At 38.1% G+C, this 16,290-nt stretch overlaps 2 protein-coding genes across 2 annotated transcripts in view; one reads left to right on the top strand and one right to left on the bottom strand.

Annotated features, from left to right (window-relative positions):
* Positions 1–58: 58 nt before the first annotated feature.
* On the bottom strand, positions 59–8,540 carry rec114 (REC114 meiotic recombination protein). The gene is made up of 6 exons (XM_051379768.1): positions 8,327–8,540; positions 5,696–5,785; positions 2,563–2,646; positions 1,815–1,988; positions 625–699; positions 59–392 (listed from the first exon to the last, which is right to left on the bottom strand). Exons 1-6 carry the CDS (start codon positions 8,408–8,410, stop codon positions 228–230), a joined length of 672 nt encoding a protein of 223 aa, XP_051235728.1. The 5' UTR covers positions 8,411–8,540; the 3' UTR covers positions 59–227.
* Positions 8,541–10,778: 2,238 nt separating this feature from the next.
* hcn4 (hyperpolarization activated cyclic nucleotide-gated potassium channel 4) overlaps positions 10,779–16,290 on the top strand; it is a 70,837-nt gene continuing 65,325 nt past the window's right edge. The window contains exon 1 of the mRNA XM_051379957.1: positions 10,779–12,213. Within this exon, the coding sequence (XP_051235917.1) occupies positions 11,528–12,213 (686 nt within the window). The 5' untranslated portion in view covers positions 10,779–11,527. The remainder of the gene's footprint in view (positions 12,214–16,290) is intronic.

A 16,290-nucleotide genomic window follows, 5' to 3' on the forward strand; every position in this document is an offset into this window, starting at 1 on the left:
CAGATTTTTTTTTTTTTAATGTTTTCCAAGTTCTTCCTCTAACTAATGAAATTCAGTACAATTCAAAACATCCTCTTCTTGCCATATACCATACACATTTCAAACATCAGCAGCCCAGCAAGAAACACTCCACCACCACCACCACCAGGCACTGCCTACACAAACTGTATAAGAAAAACACATTGCACAGATTTGACCTTTCTGCCTTCAGCAGTTGTTGAGATTCTTCACTCTTCAAGCAGTTTCCTCAGCTCTCCCTCCACCTTCTCCACAAATGCAGGAAAGCTGGGATCCAGCAGACAAATACGCAGGATGGGCTCCAAGTCACCTTGTGCCAAAGAACTGTGGCCATATACTTGAGGCAGAGTCACGGCAGTCTCTCCCAAGAAGTGCTGTGAAAGGTCAAAAAAATACTAAAATTAAAAAGAGGAAACTGTTAATTGAGTAGCTTACGCTAGCGTTCATAATTTAGGGAAGTTGATTAACTAAGCCCCTTGTGCCTCATGAAAAGCAGTGAAAACTCTGTGCTTCTTAGTTATATTTAACACAAAATTACACATAATATGTTGCACAGTGGACTTTCAATTTTGTTAGTTGCTAGCTCTCACATTTACAGATCAATACCTGGGCAAGACGCTTGATGGACAATGATCCTTGGACAACCTCAGGCTCAACTCCCACAGCTTTTCCCTTCCAAGTCTGCTGACAGGGTTACACACAAAAGAAGAAAAAAGATTTGACAAACACGGCATGACACCACAGGGTTAAGAGGCCAATCAATGGCTTCATTACTAATTGAAAGATATCTACCCCTCAAAGCCCTTTCATCTTCACTGTGAACTCCTTCAGTGTGTCTGTACGCTAAAGGTCACATTCAAACCCATGGCAGACTCCATTTCTTTCTCAGTCCTTCATGGTAAATGTTGTTAGCCAGATGGCTGAATCCAAGTTTTACTCAGAATCCAATTTCTAATTAACCATATGCTCTGGGTGTTTCCAAGGTTAAAGGTAAATAAAAGGTCACTTCAAGCTGAATTGAATGATGGAGCACCAACAATCTTATCCCTACATTGCGTTGTTCGTAGAGTGTGAATTACAAGTGGTTAAATGCTTCGAGGGCATTTTATATTGTTTTGTGTTTTTAGCTGAAGGACAAAAATGTTTGTTTTCATAATCAACAGTTTGACTGTTAAAAGCAATATTAAAAACAAATGTATTCAGTGGCTTAAGGTGTATGCCACTTTGATGGCTGTATTTATAACATAATCATATTATTGTTCTATATTCCTGTCTTTGCGTATGAGTTTGGGGTGGTACATACTGTGTTCTACACCACATACTGTATTGTGATTGGCTAATGACTCACGTGCAGTATATACTCTCAGTCCACCTCCTGTAGCTGTAGTGTCACCTCTAACAATAAGACAGTATTGTAAACAGCACCATCTAGTGAGCAAATATGGCCATTGTTCATGAAGCTGACCACAGCATTGTGACAATACTGTTGGTTAAGCACTGAGTAATGTCTGTATGAGAACTTCAGTTATGGCAATTTAAATTACACTGATATACTTTTTAAAATTGACAAAATGCTGTACAATAAATGGTGACAAAGGAGATCAGTGTATAATTTCTTGCAAAGAGTATGCCAGGAAGGAAAGCTCTTTGATACTGTACAACCAAAAACCAGACGTACCACTTATTTCATAGGCCTATTTTGGGGATTTCTATGGTCAACACATTTTAAACATACAACCAAATAATCTGTGTTTACAATATAGACATTTTATTTACTGAATTGTATTGTGGCCAACCTGCATCACTGGTGCAGAGACCTCAGCGGGGGACTGATTAGGGAGTGGTGTGGCGGCGTCCTGAGTAGTGACAGGAACGTACTCCATCAGTTTTTCCACAGCACTTGAGCACTCCTTTATAGCCTCGGCCCTTCTGCTTCCATCAAACTGCATCCTTATCATTCGTCCCTCTCCCTGCAGAAATCAACAAACAAATACATTAAATCTATAAAAACAATCTATAAAATAAAGAATCTATATCTGTAATCAAAACTGTACCAATGAAATCACTCTCTGCATGTTGTGTATGTTGCTTTTCTGAAAGCAGTATCTCATTAAGTTAAAAAAAAGGGTTTTGTATACAAGGAAACTCATGTCTGAACATTAAATTTAACTACTAAATTATCTGGATAGTAATTTTATATGACAGCATCTGAATAAACAAGATAACAATCCTATTTAATTCAATCAAGTAAATTTTATATGTGTAGCACCAAATCATAACACAAGTTATCTCAAGACATGTGAGCAGGTATAAGCCGTACTTCTTATAAAACTATTTAGAAACCCAACAATTCCCACCATGAGCAAGCAGCTCTAAGTGGGTGGCCATCTGCCTTGACCGACTAAAGTAGTATTAGTTTTTCCTTTTAATTTGTTATGGTGTAATTTATATAATGCTCTTGATCTTGCAAGGGAATTAAGGTATTAGGATAGACCTTGAGAAAATACTACCCATTGTGGGATTACAATGCATCTCACGACTCACCATCACAGTAATTTGAAACATCAGGTTATCAGATTTCTGGTGCACTTTGAGAAAATCAGAGCCACAGAGCAAAGGGATTGTATCCTGAAAAAAAGAGAAAACTTCTTCAACAGCAGACAGGAAAATGTTTTATCCATAGGCTACATTAACCCATGGACAACATATAAAAAAAATATTTTTGGTAAATGTTTTTTGTATATATATATATATATATATATATATATATAAAATCATCTTGTGTACTATATCAAGTAAAAGCAGCTTGTTCAAAATGACTGGATGAAATTAATGTACAAAAGAGAGTATTATAGTTTTATCAAGCTGACTGGAAAAAAATTGTTACCTAAAACTGTCTGCAGGGGTCTCTGTTTACTCAGTAACCTTAGCTTTGAGGCTTATGGCAAGCTTTGTCATACACAGAATCAAACAAGCAAATGTATGCAACAATAGCTAAATACTGTGAACAGCCTATGTTGTTAAACGTGCGTTTGACTTTTTTACATTATATACCTAAATAACAATGTAGGTATATCAACAGGGTCTCCTTGGACAAATGGCAATGCACTGCACTTCTGAAACTGATCACTGTCATAGTCATTTAATAACAGAAATCTTACTCAAGTGTCTCTGGTTGCAGTGAAAAAAATCTATTGCTGGAAAACAAAGTTACTGTGGTTGTGGATATAAATATGTAATTAAGATTTTTATAGAAATGCTGGTTCTCTGTTGAATATTGAAATGCTTTAGTACATAATAATTAGAGAAACACATTAACAGATATTAATTTCCATATGCAAACTTAGGTGAGCAACGGTAATGTTTGCAATTAATTTAAGGCAGAACACCTAAATAAATGTGCGTGAGTATGAAAGTTACATGAATCATATTCAATGACCTTCACAGGCCCCAGCTCTCAACCCAGATCAGACATATGGGATATTTTGTGGCATATGAGACAGTGCTCTCAACCATCATTATCAAAAGGCCAAATGAGGAAATATCTTTTGAAAGGATGGTGTTTAATACCTCCAGGAGAGTTCCAAAAACACAGAGAATCTATGCCAAGAACAGTGAAGCAGCTCTTTTAGCTTGTAGGGTGCCAGCAGTTTACTAAAACACTTTATATTGTTTTTCATCTATCGCATATTCAGTGTGAATGAATATCATGTAAATACAAGCATTTACTGATAACTGATTTAACCTTGTTGGGTGATGCCTGTTAAGTCGGGAGTGTCCATACATTAAGGAGAACACTGAAGCTCCTCAATAACTTCATACTTCTCTGTGATATAGCACATTTCAGTATTGTTCAAAGACAATTCCAAAAGTTTCCATCAGACCTTATCATGTAGCCCATAGGCCTAAGCTCTCTGTATTGAAAGTTCCTGAGCGTTTACTGCACCAATCTATAATAGACCAGTCTATCATGCTCGGTGAAAGCTCTCTGCAGCCTGACCTGAATATCTGTCTGGCTCGGCACCCTGGCGCAGCAAGATAGCCGTGTCACCTGCCAGAACTCTATTAATGAGACACTGAGTAGTCCCTCAAATTTCTGTTGTCTGCAGGGCAAGAAGTTAACTTTTTATATCTAACAGTAAAATTCCCCAAATTCATGTTCTAGTTTTACTGTTTTACATGCTTAACCACATTTCTGCAGTGTAACACACACCTATATCTAAGTATTTTTTTTTTCTAAAAATTTTGGTTTAACATCTAGGTGACATTAGTTATGTCTTGCCCACAACTGGTATTGACCTACTTCTGGTTTTAAGATGTACATGTCACTCTGCTGTACCAAGGTTGGCCACAAACCAATGCATAAACAAGACAACAAATCTACAACAAGTCCGTGTTCTATCAGGCATATAAAATAGAAGCATTAAAATTCACGCCAAACCTTACTACCGCTTAAAATATTTCTATCAAAATCTGAACCAAGCCTGAACTGGGTTTTAGCTTTATGTCAGCCTGAACCTGGAGGTTTTCCCAATAGTATTCTTTAACTGAATTTGAATCTGTACCCAAAAGTTCTGAGGGACATTTGGCTTGACCTAACCAAAACAATCCAGTCAAATCCCATCAGATTTTAGCAGAAATGTCAAGCTCTTCAGCAGTATGGTCGTATGGCCTTCATCGAAGCTTTTTATCTGGAAAGCAGATTTCTGTCACAGATTTACACCCCAGAAAATTTGCTGAGAAACAAGGTGCACTTTTACTTTAGCCATTTTTAGAACAATGACACTAAATACTAAAAACTCTCTAAATTAAAATACAGATTATTGTTTGTTTCTTTATACAAAAGCTACAATGTAGTGGTAAGTAATAAATGTTTACTTTGCAGGTGTTGCAAAGCAGTCATCCAAGACTGTGATTTTGGAGCAGCATTACTAATAATGAATGCAATTCACATTCAATGTTCCCTCCATATGGGTATGGACAACTTGTAATAACAACTGTGGCTTTTACAGATTACCAGTGTAAGAGCATGACATTTTCAGCTGCAGCCTTAAATTATTTCCCCTATAGCCACAATTTATTCTTTTTAATTACAGAGCTTGAAGTACAGGTACACTGCAACATCTATGCAAGACAGTGTTTCTTGCACTGACACCTGCTACAGTCTGAAGTTTAAATGTCAAGGTCTTAAAAGCTAGAAGTCTGTATGTGAATATCAAAATGAATTGATATACACCACAGAACTGCCTCACCATTTTTAAACTGATGATTTCTGTTTTCATGAAACTAAAGTAAGTCTACCTTGAAGGAGACTATATTTTTATTTTTGTCAACATCTGAATAACTTTTCTTGTGATATTGTGATCCACAGGCTTTGCATATGTCACACACACACACACACACACACACACACACACACACACACATATATATATATATATATATATATATATATATATATAATGGGTAGGAGTCACAATTCAAACAGTTCATTTTAAAGACAGTACAATTCTACAGTGAATTAGTAATGAACAGTCCTTCTCACCACCAACAAGCACACCCATGAGGCTGGATCTAAAGTAACATACAGGGTACCAGGATCTGGAAATATAGGCTTAATCTCCAGGTCTTGTGTTAATTAATTACAACACTTAATATAGCCACATAGTCTTCTTACCAAGCTTTTCTGTCCTTGCAATACCAGCAAGTATCCAGATTCCACAATTGTGAGGACAATTTCTGGTTTATTGCCATTTCCCTCAAATACCTGGTGAAGAGAAGATAGTATTAGCCAGTGCAAAATGATAGTGACTAATAAGTTTTCCTCATCAACTTATGATGGATCTATCTATACATTTTAAAAGGTGTTTGGTTAAAACAGCGTGTCATTTTTGCAAATTAAGGTAAATGAGGCAGTCAATGAGCACTGGTTTATACACTTCTGTATCTGTTCTGAGCACATGATTTGCCTTGTGTACTTACTTAATATAATTTTAATATAATTTTCTTAAAATGGTTAAATGTGTTCTTTTAGTTGTACTACTCAATTGTGAGTGTTTTAAATAACTACTTTTCATTACAAAATAAGTGAGATAAAATCATGTAATTCCAACTGTTTGTTACACCCTGCAATGTGGTGTACAATGAGTCCTATGGGTGCAGTGTAAATGCACCTATATACACTGTAGTTCTATTCTCAGAGTTGTCACACAGTATACTGTATTATATCGGTAATTTTGATTTCACAGCCATCTATCCCTGTCTTCACACTAAACACACAGCTCCAGCTTGCCATCTAGAGTCTGATGCAGTTAATGAAAGACAAACCCGCAATACTTAAAGCAATACTTAAAATGTTCCAGGACACAACAGCATCACCAAATCTCGGTTTTCCAAGCTCTTGACTGATATTTTGAAAATCTACATAGATGGATGAAAAGCTGAAGATGAATAACAAAGTCAGTAAAACAATGACAACTCTAAAAACAGGACACCTCATTATGTGTGCCATTAGCAAGAAATATAGACTTCCACATGTCTTATTCTCGTCAGATTATTGTTCACTATCTGTGAAACAAATTATAAGTCACTGGTCACCAAGAGTCACCTAGTCATAGATTCAAATTGTATTTGTTCATTGTGATATTTTATTGATTTATGTGTTTCATGCTATTCATGAAAAACAAACTGACTTCAAACATGTGAAACTTTCAATGTGTCTTTGACCCAGGGGAGATACTGCACTTCAAATAGTCTGAAATATCGTAATTATTTACCAGATTACAATCATAATTTACCAGTAATACTTTCGCTACTACAACAAGTAAAAATGTGAGCACTGATGTAGGACTATGCTAAGTATTAAAAATAACATTATGTTCATAGTTTAAGTTTAGTTTTCATAAATTTATATAATTTTAGATAATGGCAATGAAATTGTCAAAACCTGTTTAACACATAAACAAAATACTTTTGCACTGTTAGACAAGGTTGAAGGTTTATATTTTACCTGTTACTTTATTTCCCAGTACCCCTCTTTATGGAATATGACCATTTTACCATTGTAAGAATGCTATTGTTTTATTTATATAGATTTACACCAGTAGCTTTCCCCAAACTCCCTTCCCATGTTAGTTCCCTTTCTTTCATGTAGAGTTCCCAAGGATTCCCAAAGCATATAAAAGGTCTTGCATTTATTTACTTACAGTCTAATATAGGACCTACTGTATATGTTGAGCTTTTCTGCTGCAGCTCCACATTACTCTGATTAATCTACTGTTGAATTTTCAATCTATTTCTGGAGATCTGTTTTTGTGTCTTGAACATACACATGTGAGTATTTTGTTTTCATCAACCACCATGTGAGTAGCAAAACTGAATTTAAATCAGGGCTGGGAATCACTGCAGAGCTGTTTTACTTCACAGTAGAGCTTCAAACAAAGGTCTTACCAGTCAACATTAATTCACTCCAACATAAACTGGAAAGGCTATATATTCTTCTTTACAGCTTCCCAAATTAAAGTTTTATGCAGTAAAAGCTGATTTCCTCAGTTTTAGGTCATAGTTAATTGGATACAAGTAAGTAAAGTAAGTAAAATGTAGGAATTTGAAAAGTCAATATCCTGCTTGCACTGATCTGCGCCCATTTACAGTACACTTAATATGATAATACTATTACTATAAATCTACACACAAAGATATAGTCTTTGGGTGTACTGTACAATAATATGTGACACTTTAGCTGCAATCTTTGGAAAATAGTCGTTTTAATTTTTTTAATTAACTTTAGGGCTTTAAGGAACAGCAAACAGAATATTATGTTAAGAGAGTCTTAAAGGATTATAGGAATACCTTTAAAACAGCTGATAAGGTTGTTAAACAATCTTCTAGTGTTTTGACATAAGGCCACGAGTTCATTATTCAAGAAAACACACAAACAAACAAACAAACAAACCTAACTATAGCTCCATGACTGGGGTATCATAACCAGACTGTATACTGAGAGGCGCACACTGGGGCAGCATCCTAGCTAACGTTAGCAGGTAAATTTAGGTCCATGAAAAATATATGAAATTAAATTTAATTAATATTTGTGCGTAGTAACAAAGTATAGTATAATGAGCTAAAACACCTGCAATGACCGGCCAAATTATGGCTGGGGACTAATGTCAGACTGTAAAACAAAACAGAAGCTAACGTTAGCTTAATTAGAAAACTCGCGCTAGCTAATCTTAGCTAATCTTAGCTAGCCAGGCTAACTCAGTTCAACAACTAACGTTAACGTTATTATAAGATAAATGTCAATTACCTTCCAGGGCTTTCCATCTGTTTCTTCAGAGCCTGGAACGAAACGCCCATAGCGTTTTAACCTCCATGCCCGACTGCTGGCCATTTCCAGTAACTTCAGACAAATAATTTCGTTTTCTGACAAACCAACCCCTGATGTAAAGTTACTAACGCTAACTAACGTTAACTAATGTTAACCAACGTTAACTAACGTTAACCAATGTTAACCAACGTTAACTAACTACAGTGTGAACCGGACGGCTGCATGATGGCGAACTTGGTGCGCAGTCAGCACACTGAATGAATACATAGATAGCAATATAGAATATATAGAAGATAGTTATCATCACAAACAGTCCGCTTGTGTTGACAAGGACGTTTAATGTGCTCTCTGTTTAAATTATACACAGGGCTGAAAACAGTTCTTTATTGTGCTAAACAATGATAAGCCAACATATAGCTATTCTGTTAACGGATGTATTTATGAAAACACTGTCGACTAAAGTTATAGAGCTGTGGTCTGGTTGTGATCTGCAAGTCCTGCAGGAGTGCATGGAAGTGCAAGGAATGCTGGGATAAATATCTTTGCCTTCTACTATATATATATATACACATTTTTTTCATATTCTGAATTTGTTTTCTTGCTTCATACAAAACTTTATTTTTAAGGACCACAGATATGTTGTTCTGTGACTCTAATGTAGTCATAAAGGAAACAATTTATTTAGTTTTTATTTGTTGTGACCTAGATATACACAGAGTGGGACATTTAATGGTGGACAAACTATTTAAAGGTGACACTGTTTCTAAAATTACCTCAAACCTGGTTTGGCATTTAAGTTCTGCAGTTTCTTGTTGCCTATTGTCCGAAATATACAATGATACCAATATATCTGCAATAAGCTTACATCAGTCGACATATCAGCCTGGCCAATGTATTGGTCCAGCTCTATTAGATGTCTGCCATGTCTAGCTCAAAGCAGTTTGCCTAAAAACATCTAGTCTGATCTCCCCACTGTATTGTTTTCCTCCCAGATCCAGCTGCTAACTTCACTAAGACAGAGAGGGAAAGAGACACAGTACAGGTAGGACAAAAGCCAGACGATGGAAAGAATTTGACAACAACCTGAATAAATTACTCTTGTTTGTTGTTCACTTCCCTTTCACAACACTTATCCTTGATCTAAAGTGTCGAAATCTTACTGACAATACTGAAGTCAGGCATGTTCGTGTGGCCGCATGGATTACTTTGTAGGTTTCAAGAAGGAGAATACTTCAGATTATACACATGGAGCATTTATTTCTTTGACATGTGTTTAACATGGTAGTTATGAACTGGATTTTTCTCACCACTAGCTCTCTGAGGCAAGCTTGGTGTATCCAGGTACTTGAACAAATTACCTCAAAGGGACTCAGTGGGGTTTTCAACTTTTTTAAGCTGGTTTAGCAACCCCTCAGTACTTTTTTGTTAAACTCCCTCTCTCCCTTGAAAGTGCAACTAGCCATTAAGTGGGCTAATTAATAGTACTCTGGAAATGGGCTACTTAGAATGTGTGTAATAATTCAAATAAACAACTGGGAGGGCTTTCACTGGGTGCAACATCTGTATTTGTGGCTAGAATTCAGTTCAGTTTATTCATTTGTGAATGGGGAGCCATTTTTTACATTAACAAAAAAACCCCGTGACTTAGGTTTGACGTCAACATCTCAGACAAAGTATTCATATTGAATTGAATGTGTCATGGTTCCCTGCAATAGAATGTAGAAGTATTTTTCTACTCCACAATGAAACATATAATTCTGACCTACCTGTGAGAAACTGCTGATTAAAATTTTTCAATTTAGTGATTCAGTTTTATCTAATTACAGTAAATGTTATAAGAGTAGTGTTACTTATCATTGAGAGTGAATTTTATAAAGCATTGTCAAGCATTTTGCTATGAAGATCATTAATAAAATGAGCTTTTATTGTAAAAAAATACTTTGGGCTTGGCTGGGAATTTGTTTGATAATGTTTGAACCAATAGGGAGCTTTTTTCATGATCATATTGAAAAGTATAACAGAAAGAAAGGGATCTCCTGTCATGCCCCTATACATTGTGAATGAACGACATGAATGCTCAGAAATCAGGCGACCTGACACTGACAATGAACGTCCTTGTTTTTTGTTCGTTTTCAGCCTAGAAGAGAAGAAAATATGTCAAATTTCGATGTAGTTATAACTGTCCGGCAGTGTGTTATGGCACAGGATATAATGCGAATTACAAATCCATAATTGGACAAATAATATAAAATACAATGTAAGGATGCACTATATATTGCCATTTGATAGGACATTGTCATACCAACAATTGTACATGGCAACATGTTTGATAAAACACATTTTGCCAAATTATAGACCAGCCTATTCCAGCTTCAACTAGCATATATCTGTGTGCGCAAATTACGCAGTGGATCAGACTGATAACAGGGATGGCAAAGAGGCTGCTTGGTTCTTCCAAGTGCCGCCCAACGTAGGGCTGAAAAATCGGTTTGCATTGCCTACCTGTAGCCTTAACTTAAGAGACCGGGAGAGCGTTTTAAGAATGGGAAGAGCATTCCCCTTTAAACAAGGTGGGCTGAGCTTATTTGCAGTTCTCGCTCCTATGGCAACCCAATAGATCAGCATCATGAATATTCACAATTCGCCAAAACGCACCATGACTATGGATCAGTGATGTCAGCGGTCCCTGGAAATGCTCTACTGTATTTTGCATGATTGTGTCGCGTTGTTTGATGGCAGCTGGCAAGACAACTGGTGAAAAGAGCATCCTCCGTCGTGCATGACCTTTCCATCGTCTCCGTATCACGGTCCGTCGGCACGTCCCTCACATGTCACGCTAAGGTGACTTTCAAGCAGTTTTTTCCACTTTTGCGCACAATGTCGGAACGGCACAAAGATGTACATCGGGGACGCAGTGGCCAAGCGGACCGCCCAGGCTGTGCGTGAGGGCATATGCAAACTGTCAGGTAGTCTAATTATGAAAAAGAGTATCTCTCATCTGTTTCAGTAGAGCCACGGCGGTCCATGTCATGTGTAGCAGGCTTTCAGGGATTCAGATTAGCTCCAGACTGATCGCTCTCACAAACAGATAGGGAGCGCGGGGCTGGTGGCAGTAGTCGTTACAATACAGCCAAACAATCTGGATTTATTTGATTTTCTCCACTGTGTCTCAGTGTCATAATGGACAGGTTGCACTCCTCCATGCGTAAAAGGCTCTACAGTTTGCCACAGCACATTGGACAGAAAGCATCTATAATGGGCGAAGGAGAAGACGCAGACAAGGACACCCGGAGGAAGAGTATTAGGATGAAGCCTCTACCGTCACCGTCGCCGACCTCTGGGGGAAGCTGCAAAGGCATCGGGGAGACCAAAAGTGGGGAGTCTGTGATCATGGAGACGGACATAGGGAGACCCTTGAAGACCAGCTCAAACGGAGATTGCCGGAGATTTCGAGGCAGTCTCTCGTCCATCACAAGTCGGCATGTGCACGACTCTGACTCGGCGGAGGAGAGGCGCCTCATCACCGAGGGGGATGTCACCCCAAGCGAGGAGAGCCCCCCCGGAGCCATCGGTGATGGGCCGCCGGATCAAGGCGCGCAAGGGGCCAGTGGTGACGGCAGTACTCAAAAAGATTCCCCAGACCAGCAGTCAGGTTTTATAAAGTTGGACGGCATTGATCAAATTCTGCCGGACGACGAGAGATTATATCAAGCTGGGTTCATACACAGACAGTTTGGAGCAATGCTTCAACCAGGGGTCAACAAGTTCTCCCTGAGGATGTTTGGAAGTGAGAAGGCGGTTGAACGGGAACAGGAGCGGGTTAAATCAGCCGGATTTTGGATAATTCACCCTTACAGTGATTTCAGGTAAATTTAGACATATTACAGACCTGCTCTCCAAACAACAAAGGGTTCAGAATGAAGCGTCACGTTAACGTCGATGCCTCGCTCAGGCCCAGATGTTTTTCTCAGTGAGTGGATCCTTTATTAGGACATTCAACTACTCAAGAGCAGGTCATTCACTGTTTTATTCAGCCTCATAGCACCTTCATCACTTATATTACTCCTTTGCCTTGAAGGAGGACATTTTTTAACAAAGCCATAATTGTTATCAGTTGGCTTTTCTGCTTTATAAAAAATCCTTACAATTTACTAATTCGTTTACAGATTAATAAGGGATTTCTCAGTGCCATAATACAGAAGAAGAATTATGTTCATTAGTTTCAGGGTATGCACGTATTACTCACAAGGCCTAGATACACTGTGTTGTGTTATGGAAGAACCCACAGATAACACAACCTTTGCTAATTAGGCCAATTTACCTATCTTGGGCATATGTTATCCATATGGATACATCATTGAAGCTCTTTAGTGGTTTATTCTCCCTTATTTGAGAAAACTTGTGCACAGGGGACATGGTTTATCATTGATTAGTGTTAGTGATGAGGCCTTCACTTCACATTTTCTTTAAAGGCTTACATATTGATTTTCCTATTCTCCTTTTATACATGGCATTTTGAAAAGAAACAGGGTTAAGTAATTTTATTTGAATTCATTTTGATCAGTAGTTAAAGTTCAAGAGCCATTTGAAATTATCAACACATTTGATGCCTGCATTTAATAGTGCTGTCCACTTTGACACACTACAGCTGCAAAGCTGAATATAGAAAGTCTAGGAGCAACTCTTTTGTTGGCCTACACATTCCTCTCTGTTGTTAGTGCCCTTGAGTTTGTTATTGGCCATATGTATCTGATTCATGGCCACATGAAGGCTCTTCAATGCTAAGCAAGACTGTATTTAAGGTCCTTCGTCCTTGCTCTTAGGATTTTAGAATTGTTGTCATACAGTGCTTTTAAACAATTGGTGAAATTAAACAGTTTAACTCAAATGCATCCATATGCACGTACACTTTTTTAGCATCTCAGGTGATCAAATTCTAAGAAGTGTCAATGAGCTGTTTGTCTGCACTTGTTATTTATTGCCAAAACATTAATACTGTGGCTCAAACTACATACCATACACACTATAGCACATTTTCCTCAGGTAAAATTATTTCATCACAAGCTGTCAGCCTTGGCATTTAGTTCAAATATGCATCTACTGCTTATCATTTAAATCATCTGTGTCTTATTGGCCAGGATGGTGTATAATGTCATGTGATATAGAAACTCAGTTACCACAAAGGTGTATTTTCCTACCTCAGCAACAAGATGTCTGACTTGACTGAGAGACATGTGAGTTGTAGCGTGAGTTGCTCACAGGGTGTCAGTGGAAAAGGCTAAATAAGACTCTTCCTAGAACAGAAAACAGACACATTTATCTGCTTGTTTATCCTGGGAGAAGCGTCAGACACACTGTGGTGGCTAACATCGCTGGATGTTGTCTATTGAATTTTTCTTTTAAGATTGACTCATACGTCAGCTGTCATGAAAAGTAGTTTTTAATTGTGCAGTCTGTCAGTATTTTGCCCGTGTCTGCTCAGTCAAAACCTGTAAACAAGTGTAAGTCCCAGCCATCTGACGCATAATGTTGTTAGGGAACTATTTGCACATACACTAAAACAATTAGCAATTCCTATTTTCAAATCCACACACGGTTTAGACAGGTCTTCATCAGGAAGTGAGACATGTATTAGACAGTTTGCCATTTTTGTTGTGCTCCTCCCAGCTGGTTGTGTTTCCTCCGACCCCCTCTGCTCGCTTACTCACTGTGTGAAATGTCATGAGGAAGGGTGATTTGGGGCTTGGGGAGACTGTCCTGATACTGAAAGGTCAGAGACTTGGCATCGGCCATCAGTTTTGAAGTGTCTTTGAGAAAGACGCTGAAACAGGGGTTACGCACTGCACTCGGTGCGGTGAAACAGATGCTCTCTCAGTGAGATGTACCAAAATAAATAGATAAATGAAAATGCACTGAGAGAGAAGTGCTCTAGAAAATGAGGTTAGCCACCCACTTGTTCGGGGTCTGAGGAGGGATACTGTATATTACCATAATTAAACATTTTGGCGATCTGAGAGCAGTTTGCTTGTGGTTCAATCACTCAATGCTATGATTACGTAATCACTCGACTCTACAATTAAAACCACAGATGTGGCACTCAATCAGGACAGTGAAAAAAACTGAGCCCGTGCTTCGGCTAATTCTGTACGGGAAAAGCTTCTTGCACATTTCTCCGTGTCTAACATGAAAAAGACAAAGCGTACATTAACTCCTTAATTCGCAAGTAGATTAAAGGATAATGTCTCATTACTGAAGGAAGTCAACATCTATGACAGCTTTTTTATCAGTATTTAAATGTGTCAAATAATAATTGAAACCCATCTCTGTGTGGGATGGAGAAAAATAGTACGTCATGTCTGTGAGTTAGCCCGTCATTCTGAAATGAATAAAAGCTACTATTTTATTTTTAATGAACTAAAAGAGAAATATGATACTTCCTCCAAAACTAGGATCAGAGAAAGGACAAGATGGCTGTAATTAAAGTACACAAGGAGATGAGTGGGACCTTTTAATGGGCCCAAAGAAGAGAAGGGTCTCTGTGACTAAAAGTTTTATTCCCATGTCTGCATCAAAGCTTTGGCACTATAAGCTCAAATTAGAGTGTCACAAGAAATCACATAGTCATCACTGTGCTGGAATTCAGTAAAATCTCCTCTTGTCAAGTATTGTATAACGCTAAGAGGCAAGGGAGGAGCAATATCTTGCAAGGGAAAAAGACGGATTAAAAATGGCATCATAATCCAATCTACAGCCTCATTTCCAGATTCAAAGCTGAACAGCCTCCTTCGATTCTGAACAAGCATCTCCCAGTTAGCAGATGTGGTCAGTTAACCAGAGAGTGACATCTACAACCCCCCTCCAAAAAAAATAAGGAAACAAGCATTCCTACAAAATGACCGATTCGTATGGAGTCTTTTATATAAGGCCGATTATTACTGTCCTTGACCATAAAATATCTGTGGGGGTTTGATAGGATTGTTGAGCAGTATAATTGATGCTGAGATTACTGCCCTGTCTGCCATGCTCCTCACTGGCTTCTGTTGGATATCTGCTTTGCTCTGCTAGCTGCCCTCAAAATATGTTATGTTTCCTATTTAAAATCTGCTGTGCCATAAGCTGTGCTGAGGCCTATCGACGCTGCATGTCCTTGGTCGTAAAGAGAGATTGTGTAAAAGTCACAATGCTCATTGCCCCTTTTGAAGATAATAGAATTTTTCGGTGCTTGATTGACAAAATGATACCCCTTTCAGAGAATGGATCCTCTATCTTGGCATGATGAAAACCATGTGATGATTGTTTTTCTTACCTATTTGCACAGAGCCCTTTTGAGTGAATTCTATCAATGCAACAGCATTGTACAGAGTTCTAAACTAATGATGCGGTGCAATATTAAAATGCAGCCCTCTGATCGTCAAGTGCCTTTTAATTATCTTGTGATTCAGAGCCCAGAGGACACATCTGTTGGAAAGTCTTCTACATTTCCCTGGAGAGATAGAAAAGAAGATGTCGCACATTAGAACTTTTTTTTGCACTGAAGGCTCTATTAATCCCCCCCTTTTCTTTTAGAACTGTGTTGCCAACACTATCAGAGAGGGGGGTCAGCTGTCCTGCAGTTTCTGTCAATCAGTTAAATCCCTTTGCAACAGTCAGGCGAATCCTTCCATCCCCTCTGCAAGGTCCACTTTTTCAACAGCCTTTTATTCCTCCCGCACATCCAGTTCTGTTTCCCAGAAGACACTTACCTAGACAGTGGCAAAAATAAATCCTCTGAAAAGACATCTTACAATTTTGCTTCTGCTATTTTTTTTTTACAGAGAATACATTAAAGAAAAGCAGAGCAGATGTAGTCACTGTTGTGCACATTAAGACTGTGATATAGTTAAAGGGAAGTAACTTTTAGGCAAAGTGTTGACTAAATGAAAATGTGCACTGTGTTCCTGAAG

Source organism: Dicentrarchus labrax, unplaced genomic scaffold (genome assembly GCF_905237075.1).
Source record: "Dicentrarchus labrax unplaced genomic scaffold, dlabrax2021, whole genome shotgun sequence".
Lineage (NCBI taxonomy): Eukaryota > Metazoa > Chordata > Actinopteri > Moronidae > Dicentrarchus > Dicentrarchus labrax.

Coding starts and splice junctions, on each gene's coding strand:
- rec114 (XM_051379768.1), bottom strand. CDS start 8,410: ATGGCCAGCAGTCGGGCATGGAGGTTAAAACGCTATGGGCGTTTCGTT. Junction 2,647..5,695: donor TGCAAGGACAGAAAAGCTTG/GTAAGAAGACTA, acceptor TCTTTTTTTCAG/GATACAATCCCTTTGCTCTG. Junction 1,989..2,562: donor TGTTTCAAATTACTGTGATG/GTGAGTCGTGAG, acceptor TGATTTCTGCAG/GGAGAGGGACGAATGATAAG.